Here is a 19,784-nt window from a genome sequence, read left to right on the forward strand (position 1 = left end):
TAGAATATGTGCAGGAAATGCTAATGGAATAACAAGCTTATAGACCAGAACATGCCAGACAGAGAAAACAGATCTGACCCAATCATACTGCGTTTGATCTCAGGAAACCTTGCTGTTCCAGAAACAGATGCTTTCAGAAGTGTTTGAGCTATGAGTGGGAATGTCTTGTTTAGGGTTTTACACCTGTACCATGTATACTGATGGCATGAGTTCAGCTTTATCTACCTCTCCCCACCCCCAGAAGCTTTTGCAGGATTTTTATTCTGAAGACTCTACAATAAAGTTCAAGTTAACTTAAGTTTCTATCAGGAGGAAGTTCTCATTCTGAAGGGCTTCTGGAACTAACCCCTGTGTGGGCTTTTGAGACTTGAAGTCTATAAAGCTCAGCACTATCTGGAATTGTAAGAGTCTCCTTAAAAGGCACCAGGAATGCTGCCTCTGGTCATCTATTCCCTCCATTCCTACAGATTAGGTACATCCATATACATGGAAAATGGACATCTTCACTAATATCAGATGGTCTCTGCTAAAGTTTCTCAGCGAGTGCTCCAGCATCATCACCTAGACAAGAGGAGGCTGATTGGGGGGGGGGGGGGTGGTGGTGAGGGGAAATGAGGAAGGGCTTGCGGGATTTACATAGCTCAGCGGTACTTGATTAGCAGTCTTGAAGATTCCATATAGAATCTCAGGGAGTCTGCAGAGCTGATCTGTGCTCCTCACATTAGCCTGGATTACAGGTACAACGACCAAGATTGATGATCATTCCTAGCCTAGGCTGATAGACAGAAGACAACAAGGAGAACACCAGGCAAACAAATCAATTCTGTAGAAAACACTGAGATCCATCTTTCTCCTATGCACCCTATTGTGCCTCCCAGTAGCAAGGATAAGAAGAGAGTGTACGATTCTATTTTCCCTCCCCAGAACAAGAATTATTCTCTGCAGCAAGAGAAGGTAGGAGATGACATTGAGCAGTATCACATACAGAGGTTGTGTCTATACATAGGAGCATTGATTTATGATGCATCATCCTTACACAAACTCCTCTTTATTATTTGAGCATCTCAGCACAATGTCTAACCATCACACATTATTTTGTAGCTCTTTCCCAACACACATGAATGGCAAAGTAGTTCTCCAGCTGTGAAAGTTCCAAATGCCCCTGCTGACACAGCTAGCTAGCCAGGATCTCCTTTCAAACAGTCATGCAATTTATTTTTATTAAATGAATAGTGACTTTGCCTGAAAAAAAAATCAGAAACCCTCCCCCTGCCCCATATCTTATAGAAATCCTCCTTTTGATCAAAGACATGCACCTAGTTGATGCTCTGCAGGTGCAGCTGGCAATTCTTCTAGTTTTCAGCTAGATTAGAGATCATTTGCAAAAAACAAAACAAAACAAAACACCACACTGTTCCACTGTCTGACTCAGCAGGGCCAAAGTTCTGCAGAATTGGGAAGCTTATTCCCTTTATTTTTACTCTCTTGCCTTCCCTCCCCATTTCTTCTTCAGATCATAAGTGATGTGTCTGCAACTGAGCTGAGATTGTTGGGGGCAAAAGCCAAATCAACACCCTGCTGTGGCTTTGTAGTGCACTGCAGATCTTTTCTACGAAACAGGGTGGATTATTCAGCATGTTAATATATTTCAGTCAAAATCCCCACCAGTCCCCAGGTTGCTACAAAAAACATCTACAGACTAGTTGATTATTTTTAAAGTTCCCTTTGATACCTATTTACTTATTTGGTTTGCAAAATTCCCCAACTTGCTTTAAAAATATGAATTTAATTCTAGGAAATAAACAGTTTGTATGGTAGAGGTATTTGCTATGATATTGCACTTTTAAACGAAATCACTATTTAGAATTTTACTACCTACAAGGCCTATAAACATTTTACATTCTGTGGATGTGAATGCCAGGAAACTGTAAAAGTAGGAAAACAAAACTGCTACATCAATACTTTTTCCGGGTATAACTGTAGTTACAGCAGACTTGAAACTTGTCCAGTTGTCATGGACAATAATTCAATATATTTAATGAGTGAATAAAGTTTGTTTCCCTTTCCCCCTCCCCCATCATAAATGCTCACAGAAAAGCCTGGAGCAGGGGGATTTTTGTGCATGGGTTTGTAAATATTCATGGCAGTTTTCAAAGGTTCCAGGAGTAGCCCTTGAAGGCCCCAATACTGCAAGTTTTATATTCCCCATTATAGACAACTTAATACCGCAAGAATTCCTGAAGTAACCCTGGGAGTCTAGTAGTTTTGATCTCTAGACTGAAGATTATTCTTAAGCTGTCTTTACCACTTGACCTTAAAACCTAAACTGTGCCTCCATGACACAATCAGTGGCCTATCATTAGAAGATTCTTTATTGTTATGTTATCTTCTGAACGAAGTGCTACCGTATCTCAAACAACAACAAAAACCTGAAAGGTTATTTATGAAGGTTTATTCAGCTGTAGGATGTCACCAGGAAGACTAAGAGCTTCTTTGTAGAAGAGTCTGTAGATAAGCGACATCTGTGAAATAAACCACTGAGCAGTACTAGAAAGGAGGGAGTTACCTTTTGTATAGTGACTGACCTTAGAAAGGAGGCCATCTTAAATCAAATATTAATGTATATCTGGAACTGTGACATGCTCTTATTGAAAAGCAAGGGGCTTGCAACTGAGATGCTTTTAGGCTGACCTCACATTCTTTTCTCAGCTGATAGGCTGAGTATAGTCTAGAATCATGGGCCCAAATTCTGGCTCCTCCTCTGACCACTTTACATAGCTCCAGAAGACTAAGGGGGCATTCTTCCTGCACAGGGGCAGCGTACAAAACCCTAAACTGACCCCATCACAATCCCTAGTACAGGAGTGAGAGCACTTTGCAATCTGGAAATTTTGGCCTGTGGCTCTGCTGGGAGGGTTGTGGGGGAGAGGCTGCTATAACTTATGCTAACGGCCATATTAGCCCCCAGAGGAACCTAGACTCTTGAAAGTGCAGCATAGAATCTGCCTTAGGACTTTGAAGGTCCAACAGCCAAGAGATCACTACTATGTGACAAAGTTAGCCATGCAATTATTTTTGACTGAAAGATGGGGGGATAGCTTGAAAGGGATGGTTTTGTGTTTCCCAAACAGGTCTCTAATCTTTTTAGAACATTTTTATGTCTGTTTTTGCTTCTGTAAACTGTCGACACATACTAATTTTGTATTTTAAATTGAAGTCTCCTGTAATCTGCATAAAAGTGGTTCTAATTAGTCTCCCGAGGGTTTCTTAAAGACACCTGTCAAGGCTGTATCCCCACTTTGAACTTTAGGGTACAAGTGTGGGGGCCTGCATGAGGACTTCTAAGCTTAACTACCAGCTTAGTTCTGGTCCGCTGCCACCATTCCCTTCCCTGGGAAGCTTTTAGAAACTTCTTACCAATTCCCTGGTGAATACAGATCCAAACCCCCTTGGATCTTAAAACAAGGAGAATTTGATCAGGTTCTTAAAAAGAAGGCTTTTAATTAAAGAAAAAGGTAAAAATCATCTCTGTAAAATCAGTATGGAAAATAACTTTACAGGGTAATCAAACTTAAAGAGCTCAGAGGACCCCCCTCTGTCTTAGGTTCAAAGTACAGCAAACAAAGATAAACACTCTAGCAAAAGGTACATTTACAAGTTGAGAAAACAAAGTAAAACTAAGACGCCTTGCCTGGCTTTTTACTTACAAGTTTGAAATATGAGAGACTTGTTTAGAAAGATGGGGAGAACCTGGATTGATGTCTGGTCCCTCTCAGTCCCAAGAGCGAACAACAACCTTAAACAAAGAGCACACCAAAGCCTTTCCCCCTCCCCCCCAAGATATGAAAGTATCTTGTCCCCTTATTGGTCCTTGGGGTCAGGTGTCAGCCAGGTTACCCGAGCTTCTTAACCCTTTACAGGTAAAAGGATTTTGGAGTCTCTGGCCAGGAGGGATTTTATAGTACTGTACACAGGAGAGCCGTTACCCTTCCCTTTATAGTTCTGACACGCCCCCCAAATCACAGATAGTGTTGGACGTCTGGTTCCACACTGGCTGTGATTTTTTCATGGAGCTCTAGGAGAAAACAGAGTTAATAAGACACATGTACCTTTAGACATACTACTGATTATATAAAAACTAACAATATGTTTTATTCCAAGAACAATTGTTAACCAGTTAACTTTGGGAAACTTTCCCGGGAGAGTGCATCAGCCACTTTGTTAGAAGCTCCCGAAATGTGTTGTATTTCAAAATCAAAATCTTGGAGAGCTAAACTCCACCGAAGAAGTTTTTTGTTATTTCCCTTGGCGGTATGAAGCCACTGTAGCGCAGCATGGTCTGTTTGTAGTTGGAAACGCCGTCCCCAAACATATGGGCGTAGCTTTTCCAGCGCGTACACAATGGCGTAGCATTCCTTTTCGCTGATTGACCAGTGGCTTTCCCTCTCAGACAGTTTCTTGCTGAGAAACACGACAGGATAGAATTCTTGATCCGGTCCTTCCTGCATTAAAACTGCTCCCACGCCTCGCTCGGACGCATCTGTGGTTACTAGGAACGGTTTGTCAAAGTCTGGGGCCCTTAGCACAGGGTCAGACATGAGTGTTGCCTTAAGCTGGTTAAAGGCCTTTTGACACTTATCAGTCCACTGAACTGCATTTGGCTGTTTCTTTCTGGTTAGGTCTGTCAGCGGGGCGGCGATTTGGCTGTAGTGTGGTACAAATCGCCTATAATATCCGGCCAAGCCTAAGAAGGATTGGACCTGTTTCTTTGACTTTGGAACCGGCCACTTTTGGATAGCATCCACTTTGGCCTGTAGGGGATTTATAGTTCCTTGACCCACCTGGTGCCCCAGGTACATCACTCTGTTTTGGCCTATTTGACACTTTTTAGCCTTAACAGTTAGTTCTGCCTGTCGGACGCGCTCGAAGACTTTTTCCAGGTGCTCCAGGTGTTCTGTCCATGAATCAGAAAAAATGGCCACATCATCGAGGTAGGCAACTGCAGATTCTCCCAATCCCGCTAGGAGACCATCTACAAGTCTTTGGAAGGTGGCGGGTGCATTTCGCAACCCGAAAGGGAGTACATTGAATTCATACACCCCTGCCTGGGTGACGAAGGCTGACCTTTCCTTAGCGGGTTCATTTAGTGGTACTTGCCAGTACCCCTTGGTTAAGTCTAAAGTAGAGATGAATTGGGCATGTCCCAATTTCTCCAATAGCTCATCGGTGCATGGCATTGGATAGTTGTCAGGACGAGTTACAGCATTTAGCTTACGGTAGTCCAAACAAAAGCGTATTTCCCCATCTGGTTTGGGAACTAGAACCACTGGAGATGCCCATGCACTGTTAGAGGGGCGGATTATACCCATCTGTAGCATGTCCTGGATCTCCCTTTGTATAGCAGTTTGGGCATGAGGTGACTCCCGGTAGGGTGGGGTTCTAATTGGGTGAGCATTACCTGTGTCAATGGAGTGGTATGCCCGTTCGGTCCGTCCTGGAGTGGCTGAGAAAATCGGTGCAAAGCTTGTGCACAGTTCCTTGATCTGCTGTCGCTGCAGACGTCCAAGCGTCGTGGAGAGGTTCACCTCTTCCACGCCCCCATTCCTTTTTCCTTCATAGTAGACACCTTCAGGCCACTCCGTGTCATCTGTTTCCTGGGGTGTAAACTGGCAAATGTTTAATTCTCTGGAATAAAAGGGCTTAAAAGAATTAACATGGTATACCTTAGGCTTTATGTGGGAGGTGGGGGAGGCTATGAGATAGTTAACAGCTCCTAGGCGCTCCTGGACAGTGAATGGTCCTTCCCACGACGCTTCCATTTTATGGGCCTGGAGCGCCTTTAAGACCATGACTTGGTCTCCTACTTTGAAGGACCGTTCTCTGGAATGTTTATCATACCAGGCCTTTTGCTCTTCCTGAGCATCCTTTAGGTCTTCTTTAGCAAGGGCTAAAGAGTGTCGGAGGGTGCTTTGTAGGTTGCTTACAAAGTCTAGAATGTTAGTTCCTGGAGAAGGCGTAAACCCCTCTCATTGCTGCTTCACCAACTGTAATGGCCCCTTAACCTCACGGCCATACACAAGTTCAAATGGTGAAAACCCTAAACTGGGATGTGGTACAGCCCTATAGGCAAAAAGCAACTGCTGCAACACTAGGTCCCAATCATTGGAGTGTTCATTTACGAATTTACGTATCATGGCCCCCAAAGTTCCATTAAACCTCTCCACCAGACCATTGGTTTGATGGTGATGAGGGGTGGCAACCAAGTGATTCACCCCATGAGCTTCCCACAGGTTTTTCATGGTCCCTGCCAGGAAATTAGTTCCCGAATCTGTAAGGATGTCGGAGGGCCACCCTACCCTGGCAAAAATGTCTGCTAATGCCTGGCACACACTTTTAGCCCTGGTGTTGCTTAAGGGTACAGCTTCCGGCCATCGGGTAGCAAAATCCATGAAAGTCAGTACGTACTGCTTTCCTCTGGGTGTCTTCTTTGGGAAAGGACCCAGAATATCCACAGCTACTCGCTGAAATGGGACCTCAATTATGGGTAGTGGCTGGAGAGGGGCTTTAACCTGGTCTTGGGGCTTTCCCACTCGTTGGCACACCTCACAAGACCGGACATAATTAGCAACGTCCTTGCCCATTCCCTCCCAGTGGAAGGACTTCCCCAACCGGTCTTTGGTTCTGTTCACCCCAGAATGGCCACTAGGATGATCATGGGCTAAGCTCAAGAGCTTTACCCGATACTTAGTGGGAACTACCAACTGTCTTTGAGGATGCCAGTCTTCCTGGTGCCCACCAGAAAGAGTCTCCTTGTATAAAAGTCCTTGTTCTACAACAAACCGGGATCGGTTAGAAGAGCTGAGAGGCGGTGGGGTGCTCCGTGCCGCCGCCCAAGCTTTCTGAAGGCTGTCATCTGCTTCCTGCTCGGCCTGGAACTGTTCCCTTGATGCTGGAGACATCAGTTTCTCCTTGGACTGTGGACTGGGGCTTGGTCCCTCTGGAAGCGATGCAGGTGCTGGGGCTGTTTCCATTGACTGTGAACCGCTGTCCGCTGGTGCACTATGTGGTATTTCAGGCTCTGGCTGAGCCTCTTGGGTAGGGTTATCTGCTGCTTCCACCAGTTCAGGCTCGCTGGTGCCCTCTGGCATTGGAGTTGTAGAAGGGTTTGCAAGCGCTGGACTCCGTGCTGGCAATGGTTCTGGTGCTGGTTGCGTTGCCAGTTCCGGTTCTGGGACTGGCTTTGGCTGGGTCTCTGGGATTGGATCCACTACGGCTGTTGCAGTCGTTGGCAGAGGATCCGGTTCCACCACCTGTGTTTGGGTCTCCGGTAACACAGACGGGGCCCTGGTGGACGGCTCAGGAACAGGGATGGGGGTGAAAGCTTGCTTAGCCTGGCTGCGGGTGACTATTCCCACCCTCTTGGCTAGCTTCACACGGTTGGCCAAGTCTTCCCCCAGCAGCATGGGGATGGGATAATTGTCATAGACTGCAAAAGTCCACATTCCTGACCAGCCCTTGTACTGGACATGCAACTTGGCTGTAGGCAAGGTTACAGACTGTGACACGAAGGGTTGAATTGTCACTGGAGCCTCTGGGTTGATGAGTTTGGGGTCCACTAGGGATTGGTGGATAGTTGACACTTGTGCCCCAGTGTCCCTCCAAGCGATAACCTTCTTTCTGCCCACTCTCAAGGTTTCCCTTCGCTCCGAAGGTATGAGAGAGGCATCTGGGTCTGGGGATCTTTGGTGTGATTGTGGTGTAATGAACTGTAATCGGTTGGGGTTCTTGAGGCAGTGAGCCTTTATATGTCCCAGTTCATTACATTTAAAACATCGCCCTGCTAAGGTATCACCGGGGCGATGTTGGTTGGTGGAGACTGGTGGGGCAGGGTAAGAAGGCGTCTGGGGTTTCCCTTGGGATGTGGGTGGGGCCTTGGGTTGGCCCCGGTGATAAGGTTTTGTTTCGGCTTGCCCCTTCTGGTATTCGCTCCAACTGCTACTGTTTTTTTTTTTTCCTGCCATCTCCCCCGCCTCGGTTACAGTTTTGGGCTTCCTATCTAGGATGTACCTTTCTATTTCCTCAGGAACACCCTCTAAAAACTGCTCCATTTTTACTAGGGAAAGCAGATCTTCCAGAGATTTAACATTTGCTCCTGATATCCAGGCATCACAATTTTTGTCAATGTGGTAGGCATGCCGGGTAAATGACACATCTGGTTTCCACCTTAGGGCTCTGAACCGCCGACGGGCATGCTCGGGTGTTAGCCCCATTCTGAGTCTGGCCTTGTTTTTAAAAAGTTCATAACTGTTCATGTGTTCCTTAGACATTTCAGCCGCCACCTCTGCTAAGGGTCCACTGAGCTGCGGCCTCAGCTCTACCATGTACTGGGTTGGAGTGATGCTGTATCCAAGGCAGGCCCTTTCAAAATTTTCTAAGAAGGCCTCAGTATCATCGCCTGCCTTGTAGGTGGGGAATTTCCTGGGATGGGAAGTGGTACCTGGAGAGAAGTTGCTAGGATGGTCTGATGCATTCTGCTTAGCCCTTGCTACTTCCAGTTCATGCTTCCTTTCTTTTTCTCTCGCCTCCTCTTTGGCTTTTTCTTCTCTTTCATGGGCCTCCTCTTTGGCTTCTTTCTCGAGTTTTTTAATTTGAAGCAGTCTCTGATGTTTTCTTTCATTTTCTTCTGCTTCTAGTCTGGCCAGTTCTAGTTTGTTAGCTGCTTCACTGGTAGTCATTTTCCTGCTTTCCTGTGCTGGGCCACACCCCTCTGCAGTTGACTGAAACTGGGATGTACTCAGCTCTGGCTGCTGCTGAGTTAACAGAGACTTTCTAACTAGCTACTCACGAGGATGTAAAAAAAAAAAAAAAAAAAAAAAAAAAAAAAAAAAACCAAACAAACAAACAAACAAAAACACAATTCAGCTTGTAAATTGCCTTTACCAGTCAAAGTTTGCTCCTTTGAACCCTTCTCTTAACAAAGGCTCTTGTTAAAAAAAAACTTAACACCTCTGCCTTCAGGGAAGGAGAGATAAGATATGCATCTACCTTCAGCTCTGCTTTCCAAGCAGCTAGAAGGAAAAAAAAATCTTACTGGCTTTTGGGTTTAAAACGATCTCCACCGCTGTGCCACCATGTCAAGGCTGTATCCCCACTTTGAACTTTAGGGTACAAGTGTGGGGGCCTGCATGAGGACTTCTAAGCTTAACTACCAGCTTAGTTCTGGTCCGCTGCCACCATTCCCTTCCCTGGGAAGCTTTTAGAAACTTCTCACCAATTCCCTGGTGAATACAGATCCAAACTCCTTGGATCTTAAACAAGGAGAAATTGACCCTTCCCCCCTCCTTCCTTTCACCAACTCCTGGTGAATACAGATCCAAACCCCCTTGGATCTTAAAACAAGGAGAATTTGATCAGGTTCTTAAAAAGAAGGCTTTTAATTAAAGAAAAAGGTAAAAATCATCTCTGTAAAATCAGTATGGAAAATAACTTTACAGGTTAATCAAACTTAAAGAGCTCAGAGGACCCCCCTCTGTCTTAGGTTCAAAGTACAGCAAACAAAGATAAACACTCTAGCAAAAGGTACATTTACAAGTTGAGAAAACAAAGTAAAACTAAGACGCCTTGCTTGGCTTTTTACTTACAAGTTTGAAATATGAGAGACTTGTTTAGAAAGATGGGGAGAACCTGGATTGATGTCTGGTCCCTCTCAGTCCCAAGAGCGAACAACAACCTTAAACAAAGAGCACACCAAAGCCTTTCCCCCCCCCAAGATTTGAAAGTATCTTGTCCCCTTATTGGTCCTTGGGGTCAGGTGTCAGCCAGGTTACCCGAGCTTCTTAACCCTTTACAGGTAAAAGGATTTTGGAGTCTCTGGCCAGGAGAGATTTTATAGTACTGTACACAGGAGAGCTGTTACCCTTCCCTTTATAGTTATGACAACACCGTATCCCCGTCCTCTGGAGGGAAGCAGAGACCGAGGATCAGGGGTGTGAAGTTGTGTCAGCATATAGAACATTCTCTGTCCCAAATAGCATCAGGAATGGGGAGAAAATTTAAGCAAGTACTGCTTTCTTAAAGATTGGGTCTAACATCTTGGAGGGTGGGGCGGGGGAGGACAATTGGCCCTTTTACCCCATAGCTAATGATGTCCCTGGCAGAGAGAGGCAAAGGTTGAAGCCTGCATATTGGAAAAGGGAATGTGGAAGTCTGCCTTCCAGAGCAGAGCCACAGAAGGACCTACAGGGATCATTATGGGCACAAGGCAATCTCACAGGCAGCCTTTTGAATCCCTAATGTATCCAGAAGAATGGAGGCTGGTGGCATTGAGTAGACAGACAACCTTTACATCCCCACACAATGGGGATTTGGGGTGGGGGTAAAGGGTGGCCCGGAGAATATTTTCCCAGAAAACGTTTCCAATTTTTTATGACAAACAATGGTTTAATCCAGCCATGTTGGAAAATCTAATTATATCTTGGGCCATTTTACATGTGTTTACACCATCTTGATAAAACATTTTGGTCCAAGGCTCATATACAGATGGGACATTCAAGCTGGTCAGCTAGTACAACTCGGTAAGATGATGGACAAGTAGGAACTCTGATACTGCAGTGCTGGCATTACAACTGATGCAGGACTGCAGATAGAAAGAGAGCAATAGAAGGTAGGCCGATAGCATATCAGTGAGCATTGCCAGGCACATTATCAGTGATAGTGTGGCTGATAGGTCATTTATGTGCAGATGGGGTGCCACAATACATGGGCTCTTAGAGGCCACATGTGACCACATAGCGTTATTTAAGAACTGGACTCTGAGGCTTCAATAGGTCCTGGATTTCATCCTGAGCTTCCACAACTTCTTTTGAAGTTCTCCCGAGATTGGAGTAAATACCTCCCAACAAAACCATGTCTGCACTTACCACTTTGCATTTCAGAAGAATGGACAGGTTTGAAAGTTTGCAATTTGGAAGAAGGAAGGGATACCACTTGCCACTGGAGTTTCAGTGGAAAAAGTGAACACCACTGTAAGGAAAAACGGTTTCACCATGACCTCAGCATATGGAGGCATTTCCATCTGAATTTGCAGGTTTACATCTGAAAGTGCAGCATTACAGAAGTTTGCCATAGGCATTAGCGGTTCTCAAACTGGGGGTCGGGACCCCAAAGTGGGTCACAACCCCATTTTAATGGGGTCACCAGGGCTGACTTAGACTTGCTGGGGCCCAGGGCCAAAGCCCAAGCCCCATTGCCCCAGGGCTTCATAACTGGGTGGCAGGGCTCAGGTTACAGGCCCCCTGCCTGGGTCTGAAGCCCTTGGGCTTTGGCCTTCCGCACAGGGTGGAGGGGCTCAGGTGGGCTCAGGCTTTGGTCCTGTCTTGGGGTCATGTAATAATTTTTGTTGTCAGAAGGGGGTCGTGGTGCAAGAAAGTTTGAGAACCCCTGCATTAGAACATTGTTCTGTGCCTTCTTACCCTTAGTTCTGCTCTTACAGTGGACATTGTAGATGATGTCATCATCTACATCAGTGGTTCCCAAACTTTAACAACCTGTGAACCCCTTTCACTAAAATGTCAAGTCTCGTGAACCCCCTCCTAAAAATGAATATTTCCAGGGATTTTCTCCTTTACCTGAGTATAAATTATAAAAGCAGTGATCTTGGAAATATAAAATTTGTTTTTATGACGACATGCTTATTACACACTATTTATTATTAAATTTATAATTACATTATTTTTATTACATTATGAAAACGGCAACACTCTTCCAAGATCTCACTTCCGTAGCTTGTATCAATTTGAATAAGCCTGTTATGAGACAAGGCTCCTATGTTTCATCAAGGAGTATCAGATTTGAAACAGCATGAAGGTATTTAAGAAGCCAACTCAAAGAGTTCCTCCTACATAAGCATTCAGGTCTTGAGTAGTCCAGGCAAACAACGCACGTTACAACAAAGCTTAAACTTGTTCTTCATAATAATTTTAAAAACAATACTACCTGCCTATTTAATTTTAAAAACAGCAAAAAAAATCCACCTCCCTTTCCATTTCTTATAAGGAGTCTTGAAGTTTAAATCTCCTCAGTATGATAGATATGCTTGCTTTGATCTGCTTAGCTCTTGGAAGTTCAGGGGCTCCAGGCTGCTGACCCGGTGCTGTCCGGGGTCCCTGGGAACAGCTCTTTCCGCCATTAGGGAATTTTTTCCCCCCAAGAACCCTCTGTGACATTTCGTGAACCACCAGGGGTTCACGAACCCCAGTTTGGGAACCACTGATCTACATCAATGGGACAACCCTTTTCAACATCAGTTGAGGAGGGTCTAGGGTAGCCATCTTCATTTCATAAATTCAAACACATCACGCTACACAGCCAGAGGGCAGGTAAAATAGGGTATTTTTGTACAGCTGCCAATGGTGAGCATTCTATTTAATATATAAAATACCTGTCCTTCAGCCTTCCAAACTTTTGAAGAGATGGTGTACCTCTATAGATACATTTCCTGAATCAGAGCAGAGTTATCCTTACTGTTCTCAACCAAAACAAAAACCAACATGTACCAGCCAAAACAAAAGGATATTCCAGTGCACCCTCCACCTCCAGAACTGGTTTGTTTACAATTTGGGCCTCCAATATACCTTGTTTTGAAGCTAGCATGATGGAGTATACTTCCAGGCCAGTAGGTGATCCATGGTCCTATAGGCACAGCATTCTGGTCTGGTGACTAAGTCACAGGTACTTCTGGAAATTTAACAGGTTCCTCTCTTAGGAGCCACAGTGGTTCCAGCTCTGCACATCTTCTTGGGGGAACAGTTATTTCTAATCATTACGTATACAACTCAAGTAACCGAACAGCTTGCATGGCACCCAGAACAACCTGCTTCCCTACTAGAGCCACAGAAATCAAAATGAGTTTGTGAGCACAGCACAACATTAGCCCAGATTTCATCTAAGGGGATATGCAAAACTTCAGATGAAGGACCAGATCCTCAGCTGGTGTAAATCAGTATAGCCAATTTACATGAGCCAAGGATCCATCCCATAGGGTTCATCCAGGTAAAGCACTGTTCCAGTGAGATATTTTGACTATTGAAGACTCAAACAAGTCTTACCTTTTCTCTTTGAATCATTTTCATTGTCAGGATTGCAGCTTCTTCAGTCTCCTTCTTGATTCTTGCATATTCTTCTCTCTTCAGCTATATGGTATCGGGGGAAGAACACATACAGAGACAATGCAGTTTGGCTTTTGTATTGTACCTCTTCCAACCCTAAATTTTGATTCTGATGAAGTTACAAAGAAAAAAAAAAATCAAGCATGTGTGCCCCCTCACTGTAATTAGAGAACAAAGACATGAACTGTACAATAGCTCATCCATGATGTTAGTTTTGAACAATCGGTTATCAGGAGGTGGTTATGCAAGCATCCACACTGGGTCCCAGGGGTCTGTACTGGGCCCAGTCCTATTCAACATATACATAAACGATCAGGAAAAAGGTGAGGTGGCAAAATTTGCAGATGATACAAAACTACTCAAGATAGTTAAGTCCCAGGCAGACTGCGTAGAACTATAAAAGGATCTCTCAGAACTGGGTGACTGGGAAACAAAATGGCGGATGAAATTCAATGTTGATAAATGCAAAACATAATCCCAACTATACATATAAAATGATGGGGTCTAAATTACCTGTGACCACTCAAGAAAGATCTTGGAGTCATTGTGGATAGTTCTCTGAAAAACATCCACTCAATGTGCAGCAGCAGTCAAAAAAGCGAACAGAATGTTGGGAATCATTAAGAAAGGGATAGATAAGAAGACAGAAAATATCATATTGCCTCTATATAAATCCATGGTACGCCCACATCTTGAATACTGTGTGCAGATGTGGTCACCCCATCTCAAAACAGATATATTGGAATTGGAAAAGGTTCAGGAAAGGGCAGCAAAAATGATTAGGGGTATGGAATGGCTTCTGTATGAGGAGAGATTAATAAGACTGGGGCTTTTCAGCTTGGAGAAGAGACGACTAAAGGGGAGATAGAGGTCTATAATATCATGGCTGGTGCGGAGAAAGTAAATAAGGAAGCGTTATTTACTCTCTCATAACACAAGAACTAGGGGCCACCAAATGAAATGAATAGGCAGCAGGTATAAAACAAACAAAAGGCAGTATTTTTTCACACAATGCACAGTCTGTGGAACTTCTTGCCAGAGGATGTTGTGAGGGCCAAGACTATAATAGGATTCAAAAAAGAACTAGATAAATTCCTGGAGGATAGGTCCATCAATGGCTATTAGCCAGGATGGGTAGGGATGGGTCCCTAGCCTCTGTTTGCCAGGAGGTAGGAATGTGCCACAGGGTAATGGATCACTTGATTATTGCCTGTTGTGTTCATTCCCTCTGGGACACCTGGCATTGTCCACTGTTGGAAGACAGGATACAGGGCTAGATGGACCTTTGGTCTGACCCCATATGGCCGTTCTTATGACTGACCTTTACAAGCATGTATGCCCTTTATAATGAGGATAATACTTACAGCCCTCAAAGGTGGGTTGCTGTGTTGATTGACTGGTTACTGTTTATGTAGCATGTTGAAAATATGAAGGGCAACGTTGGTGGCATTATCATTAACCTCATTACTTTAGAAGTGATCTGCAACATTGTTTACACACACTTATGTAACAGTCTTCTCATTTTCTACATTACTGTGAAGTCTTTCAAGTCCACCTTTTCTTTGTCTCTCTTTTGAAGTCTCATGACTTCTATTTCTTTTGTCAAAAAACAGGGAGTTCATTTTACAGACACATGGAACAGCGGCCCTCAGAGGGGGAAAAAACCCAATAACAGTATTTCCTAAATTAAACTAAAAATTACATGTATTCCTCCTGACCTTTTGCTGGTATTTAGATTGCAGGAGTCGGATGTGTTGTTTTTGCCTAGCTTCAGCCTCGGATTCTGTTCCGCCTAGAAAATACAAATTGCATTCTGCATGTTAGAAAATTTTAAGCCCAAGTGTCAGCAACAAGAGACACTGTAATATAATAAATACATTAGGCATACATGAGAATATTTTCATAATCATGCGGATAAAAATGAGAGATCGAAGAGACCTATTTTATCTTTTTGTTCATCTCTTTTTCTAATGCAAGTCTTTCACCAGCACAGGATTGTTATTTGCAGAATATTCTTCACTGTATTGTCCTTTTTACTGGTAAATAACTGAAGTTATGAGGGTTCATCATTTTACTTGAGAGACTATTTCACAGTTTAACAGTGTCTTGCCTTCTAGATTAATTTCCTGATGGTCATCCTAAATTTTCTTTTGCTCAGTATGTTGGTGCTAGATTTGGTCAAATAAAATAAATAAAATGGAATTTGTTTCACAAAAATACTTCTTTAAAATTGATAGAAATTTTTATTGAGATTTCTAATTGGATGGCCCCTAACCATCACCAAAGCAGCTAACATCAGCGAAAACACAGAATTTGCTCTTTGTTAGCAAGGGGGAAAAAACACTCATTTTTTTAAAGCATTCAAAAACCTGATTAAAAACACAAGCCTCACCTGCATCTTAGCCTTACCAAACTAAGGCTCAAATAGTAGGAGGTATAGTTTTCAGAGGCATGGGTCCTCTATTGAAAATACCCAGCCTCTAACCATGAAACTGTAAACTCTAGAACAGACAGCAAGAGGGACCCAATAGATCTTCACTCCCATGGCAGGGCATGGGGAAAGAAGTGAATTGATTTAAATCTTATTATTCTCAGTTCTTATGCTAGGCTACTCTGAACAATTCCTCTTTTCCATGATGTTCCCTCCATTTATAGAAGGCAATCGGGTCTCCCTTTGTTGTTTGGGCAAGCTAATTCCTTTAATTGTAGCTCCATAATTATTTCTATTTTTCTTCCCTGAACTCCTTCCTATTGGTCAACATCTTTGTCATTACAGAGGTACCCAAGAGTACAAAAGCTGCTTGCATTAGTGCTACATAGAGAACTATTACCTTCCTAGTCTGTGCAGACACCCTGAGGCTTAACTTTATACACCTGTGTAGTCCCCCTAGGAATCAATGGGACTGTGTAGTATGCAAGACAACATACCTACTGTTGGCACTATAATCAGCACACAGTTGGTACTATAAATAATTTTTCCAGGTTGAGCATTTTTTAGTTACAGGTCTGTCGCATCTTACGCGCATTTAACATGCGCGATTTCAGCTTTACGCGGTCGGGGGAAAAAAAAAAAAAAAAGAGAAAAATAATTTTAATACTGTACCTGTAGTGCGGGCGATTCCGCCCGCCATTGAACTCAATGTAATTTTGACTATACGTGGTTTTCGCTTTACGCGCTAACCGCGGAACGGAACCCCCGTGTAAGCTGAGACAGACCTGTACTCCCTGAACCTTTTCTAGCCTCTCTGGGTCCCTGTGTATTATTTTTTCTCCCCTTCCTGGTATTGCCAACACTTTGCCTTTTAGTGTCATCTACATCAGCTCCAGCTCCTGATGTTAATTAAAGCAATGTGCATCATCAATCAGCCACTATTCAATATATTGGTGTTCATCATTACCCTTTGCTTGCAGCCTGCCAGCCAGTTTTCAATCCATTCAACAGAGCTCATATCCAAGACAGCTTGAATTAATTTTTCAAATAAGATTTTGTGAAGCAGTATATCAAATGTTTTAATCAAATCAAAATGTGTTATAACTCCTGCATTCACTTTATATTTAAAAAACAACAATGAAGGTTGTCAGGCATGATTTGTTCTTTATAAACTTACACTAATTTATTGCTTAGAGTTCTATTATCTAAGGGAAAGTATGGAACTCAAATTTATTTGTTTCTACTCTATGGTACCTGAAATTACCTAGTCCCGGAAACGTTGGATGTCTGCCAGTCACAGTAATAGTGCAGATTTGGAATTCTTACAATATTTAATCAAGGTAGCCAAGCAATTATAGAACTTCAATTTGAGGAAATCTGATGATTTGGACACTAAAAATGCAGCAGTCTCTCTAAAAAGAGTCACTCTCAGAGAAGAGGTATTAAAAGAATTTGTGATCTAATGAGCCCCTTCAATTGTGCCATTAAAGATGCCATTGTGAATCTCTCCTTTCTTCAAGCCTCTGCTGGCCCTCGTAAGCCCACACGCACACGAACAAGTATAGAGCTAAAGTTCTTAACACTAGATATTGAATATAGTGGACATTTTTCACCAATCATCCATGTGTATTTGCTTCAATTTGGAAAGTACCAGCACTCTAAGGGTCGATATAGCCTCCTTAAATGCTGAAGTTTCTACATGTCAGAAGCCTGTTATTTCTTCCCACATCTGATCTGTATCTACAATGAAGTCACCAAGGAAGTGAATCTGCGTTAATTATTGCGCATTTCCCACAATTCTGATTCCTCTGACGGAAGCTCCAAGGCTCCCTGTTAGTCATGCCACTCACTTTATGGAGCTGAGAACACCCACCAACAGCTCTTTAATTTCCTTCAGATTCCTCTTTCTACTGCCATAAGCTCTGAAGTTCTCTCTCTTTTCCAAGGGTGTAACTTGAGCCATTTCAAGAAAACGCACATGAAGACAGCATTAGTATTAGCACATTTGAGCTAATAAGGGGGCAGAATGCCAAGTCCACCAGAACTTGAAAAATAACTTGCCTACTAACCACTGGGAAGCTTTCCATGGCAGAGATATGCATCTCAGGAGGATTAAGTCATCTATTTCTGTAGAACTGTCACCATATACCCTTTGAACCAAGTTCTTATCCATGGTCATTAGGGATCTCCATGCACAAGGAGGCGCATAGCCCTGACTACAACATGCCTTGTTTAAGAGGACCCCTGAGTCCATGTCCTTTTGGATAATAATTCTGACTGGGGAAGCCTCCACCTTCTTCAACACCTTGCGAGCCTTGTCTGTGCTACCGAAGTTGCACCACTGGCAATGGGAGCTGCTGAAACAGTGTTGAACATGGTTTGATAGGAATTATCAACAAGGACAAGCCACATTCAGCATCATTTCAGATAGGATAATGAAAGCCTGTTGCTGATTGTATATCCAGAGGGGAGGAGGACTCTCCAACACAGATGTTGGGAGAGAGGCAGAGTGGAGGAGAACTCTCTCTGCTCAGCAACTAGGATGCAGACAGTGAACCCTTCCCCCACAACACACACCGAGCCAGGACAAGAGAGTGACAGTTCCTTTTCCTTTCCAGCAGCTGGGAGATGCACTTTCAAAGTTAAACACCCAGTAGCTAGTGGTTGATATGGAAGAGGGTGCCTTCCTTCCTTCCCAGAAGATGGGGTGAGGGGTGGGCTTTTCCCTTCTGCAACATTCAACTACCACTCTTCCATCTAAAGCATTCATTCAGTCTTGAGCTAAATAAGTTTAGACCTTCAGTTCCTAAATATCTTGTAAGTTTTTCAAACCCTGCAGTTCACTTTCCCCTTCCATACACCTCCTTAGTCCTGTATTCTACCCTTTCAAGATTGCTTGAAAGAAAGATTTCACTCCAGTTTTACATACTGTTTTTCAGTTATACTGTTCTTATTTAAAACAAAAACACAACTACAAAGGTTGGTTTGTGAATGAGGTTTCAACTTCATCAATACAAGTCTCTGTGCATGAGGGTAGGCAAAAAGTCACCTTAACTTTTCTGCCTACCTTTATACATAGACAGCAAAATTGCAGCAACCTGGATCCCAAATTTCATAGAAATGTAGGACTGGAAGGGACCTCGAGAAATGATAAAGTCCAGCCAGCTGTGCTGAGGCAGGACCAAGTAAACCCACACCATCTCCGACAGGTTTTTGTCCAACTAGTTCTTAAAAACTACAAAGGATGGGGATTCCCTTGGAAGCCTATTCCAGAGCTTAGCTACCCTTATTGTTAGAATGTTTCCCCTAATATCTAACCTAAACCTTCCTTGCTGCAGATTAAGCCCATTACTTCTTGCCCTGCCTTCTGAGGACAACAACAAGAACAATTGATCATCATCCTTTTTAGATCTCTAACATATCTGAAGACTTATCAGGTCCCCTGCTGCCCAGTCTTCTCTTCAGGACTAAACACACCCAATTTCTTTAACATTTCCTCATAGGTTACATTTCCTAAACCTTTTGATCATCTTTCACAAAAATGTGGCTGCTCGGAATGATTTTTGGTAGCCAAAATGAGTCATTTACAAAATGCTTTGTTACGTTCCTTCCTCGAGCACAAGATGATATGATCTGCAGTTTAAAAATTACAACCCACACACCCACAGTTTGATTCATTGACCATCCACCCGGAAACTTGAAAAAGTGATCTCCCCCTTCAGTTTCATTGTAAACACCAGTGATTAGGGCACCACATAATGTATTTCAGGAAGAAAATGTAAGTAGTTTCATGCCCTCTTCTGAAAGTCCAGTCAGGGGTTCAACCAGCTGCGTGGAGCCAGAAGAGTTTAGAAAAACAGCAGGTCGGACGTGCTGGTCAATCATTTCCCCCACCCCCTTATTGTTAGAGTTCACCTTAAAAAAAAAAAAAAAAAAGTCCGTTTTTAAATTCCAGCCTAATGCTGCACTTACTTTTATATTTGTGTCTATTTTTATGGTTATAATTTTCATTTTTACAGTTTTCAGTGCTCTCAGCCAAGTCACTCACTGTGCTTCCTTCAAGTTGTTCTTCCATTGCCTAAATAACTATTCAAAATATCTAAGTGATAATGTTTTACAGGGTTTTCTGCACCAGTCAGAAGAAATTTCATGAAGGAGAAAGCTGTGTATTTATGTTTTAGGAACTT

General features: G+C 43.3%; 1 protein-coding gene across 1 annotated transcript in view; it reads right to left on the reverse strand.

Moving 5' to 3' along the window:
* Positions 1-19,784, reverse strand: part of EPSTI1 (epithelial stromal interaction 1) — an 87,015-nt gene that overhangs the window by 56,010 nt on the left and 11,221 nt on the right. Inside the window, exons 4-5 of the mRNA XM_065416618.1 lie at positions 14,885-14,958; positions 13,107-13,190 (exon numbers count right to left, since the gene is read on the reverse strand). Of these exons, the coding sequence (XP_065272690.1) occupies positions 13,107-13,190; positions 14,885-14,958 (158 nt within the window). The remainder of the gene's footprint in view (positions 1-13,106; positions 13,191-14,884; positions 14,959-19,784) is intronic.

This window comes from Emys orbicularis, chromosome 1 (assembly GCF_028017835.1).
Source record: "Emys orbicularis isolate rEmyOrb1 chromosome 1, rEmyOrb1.hap1, whole genome shotgun sequence".
Taxonomy (NCBI): Eukaryota; Metazoa; Chordata; order Testudines; family Emydidae; genus Emys; species Emys orbicularis.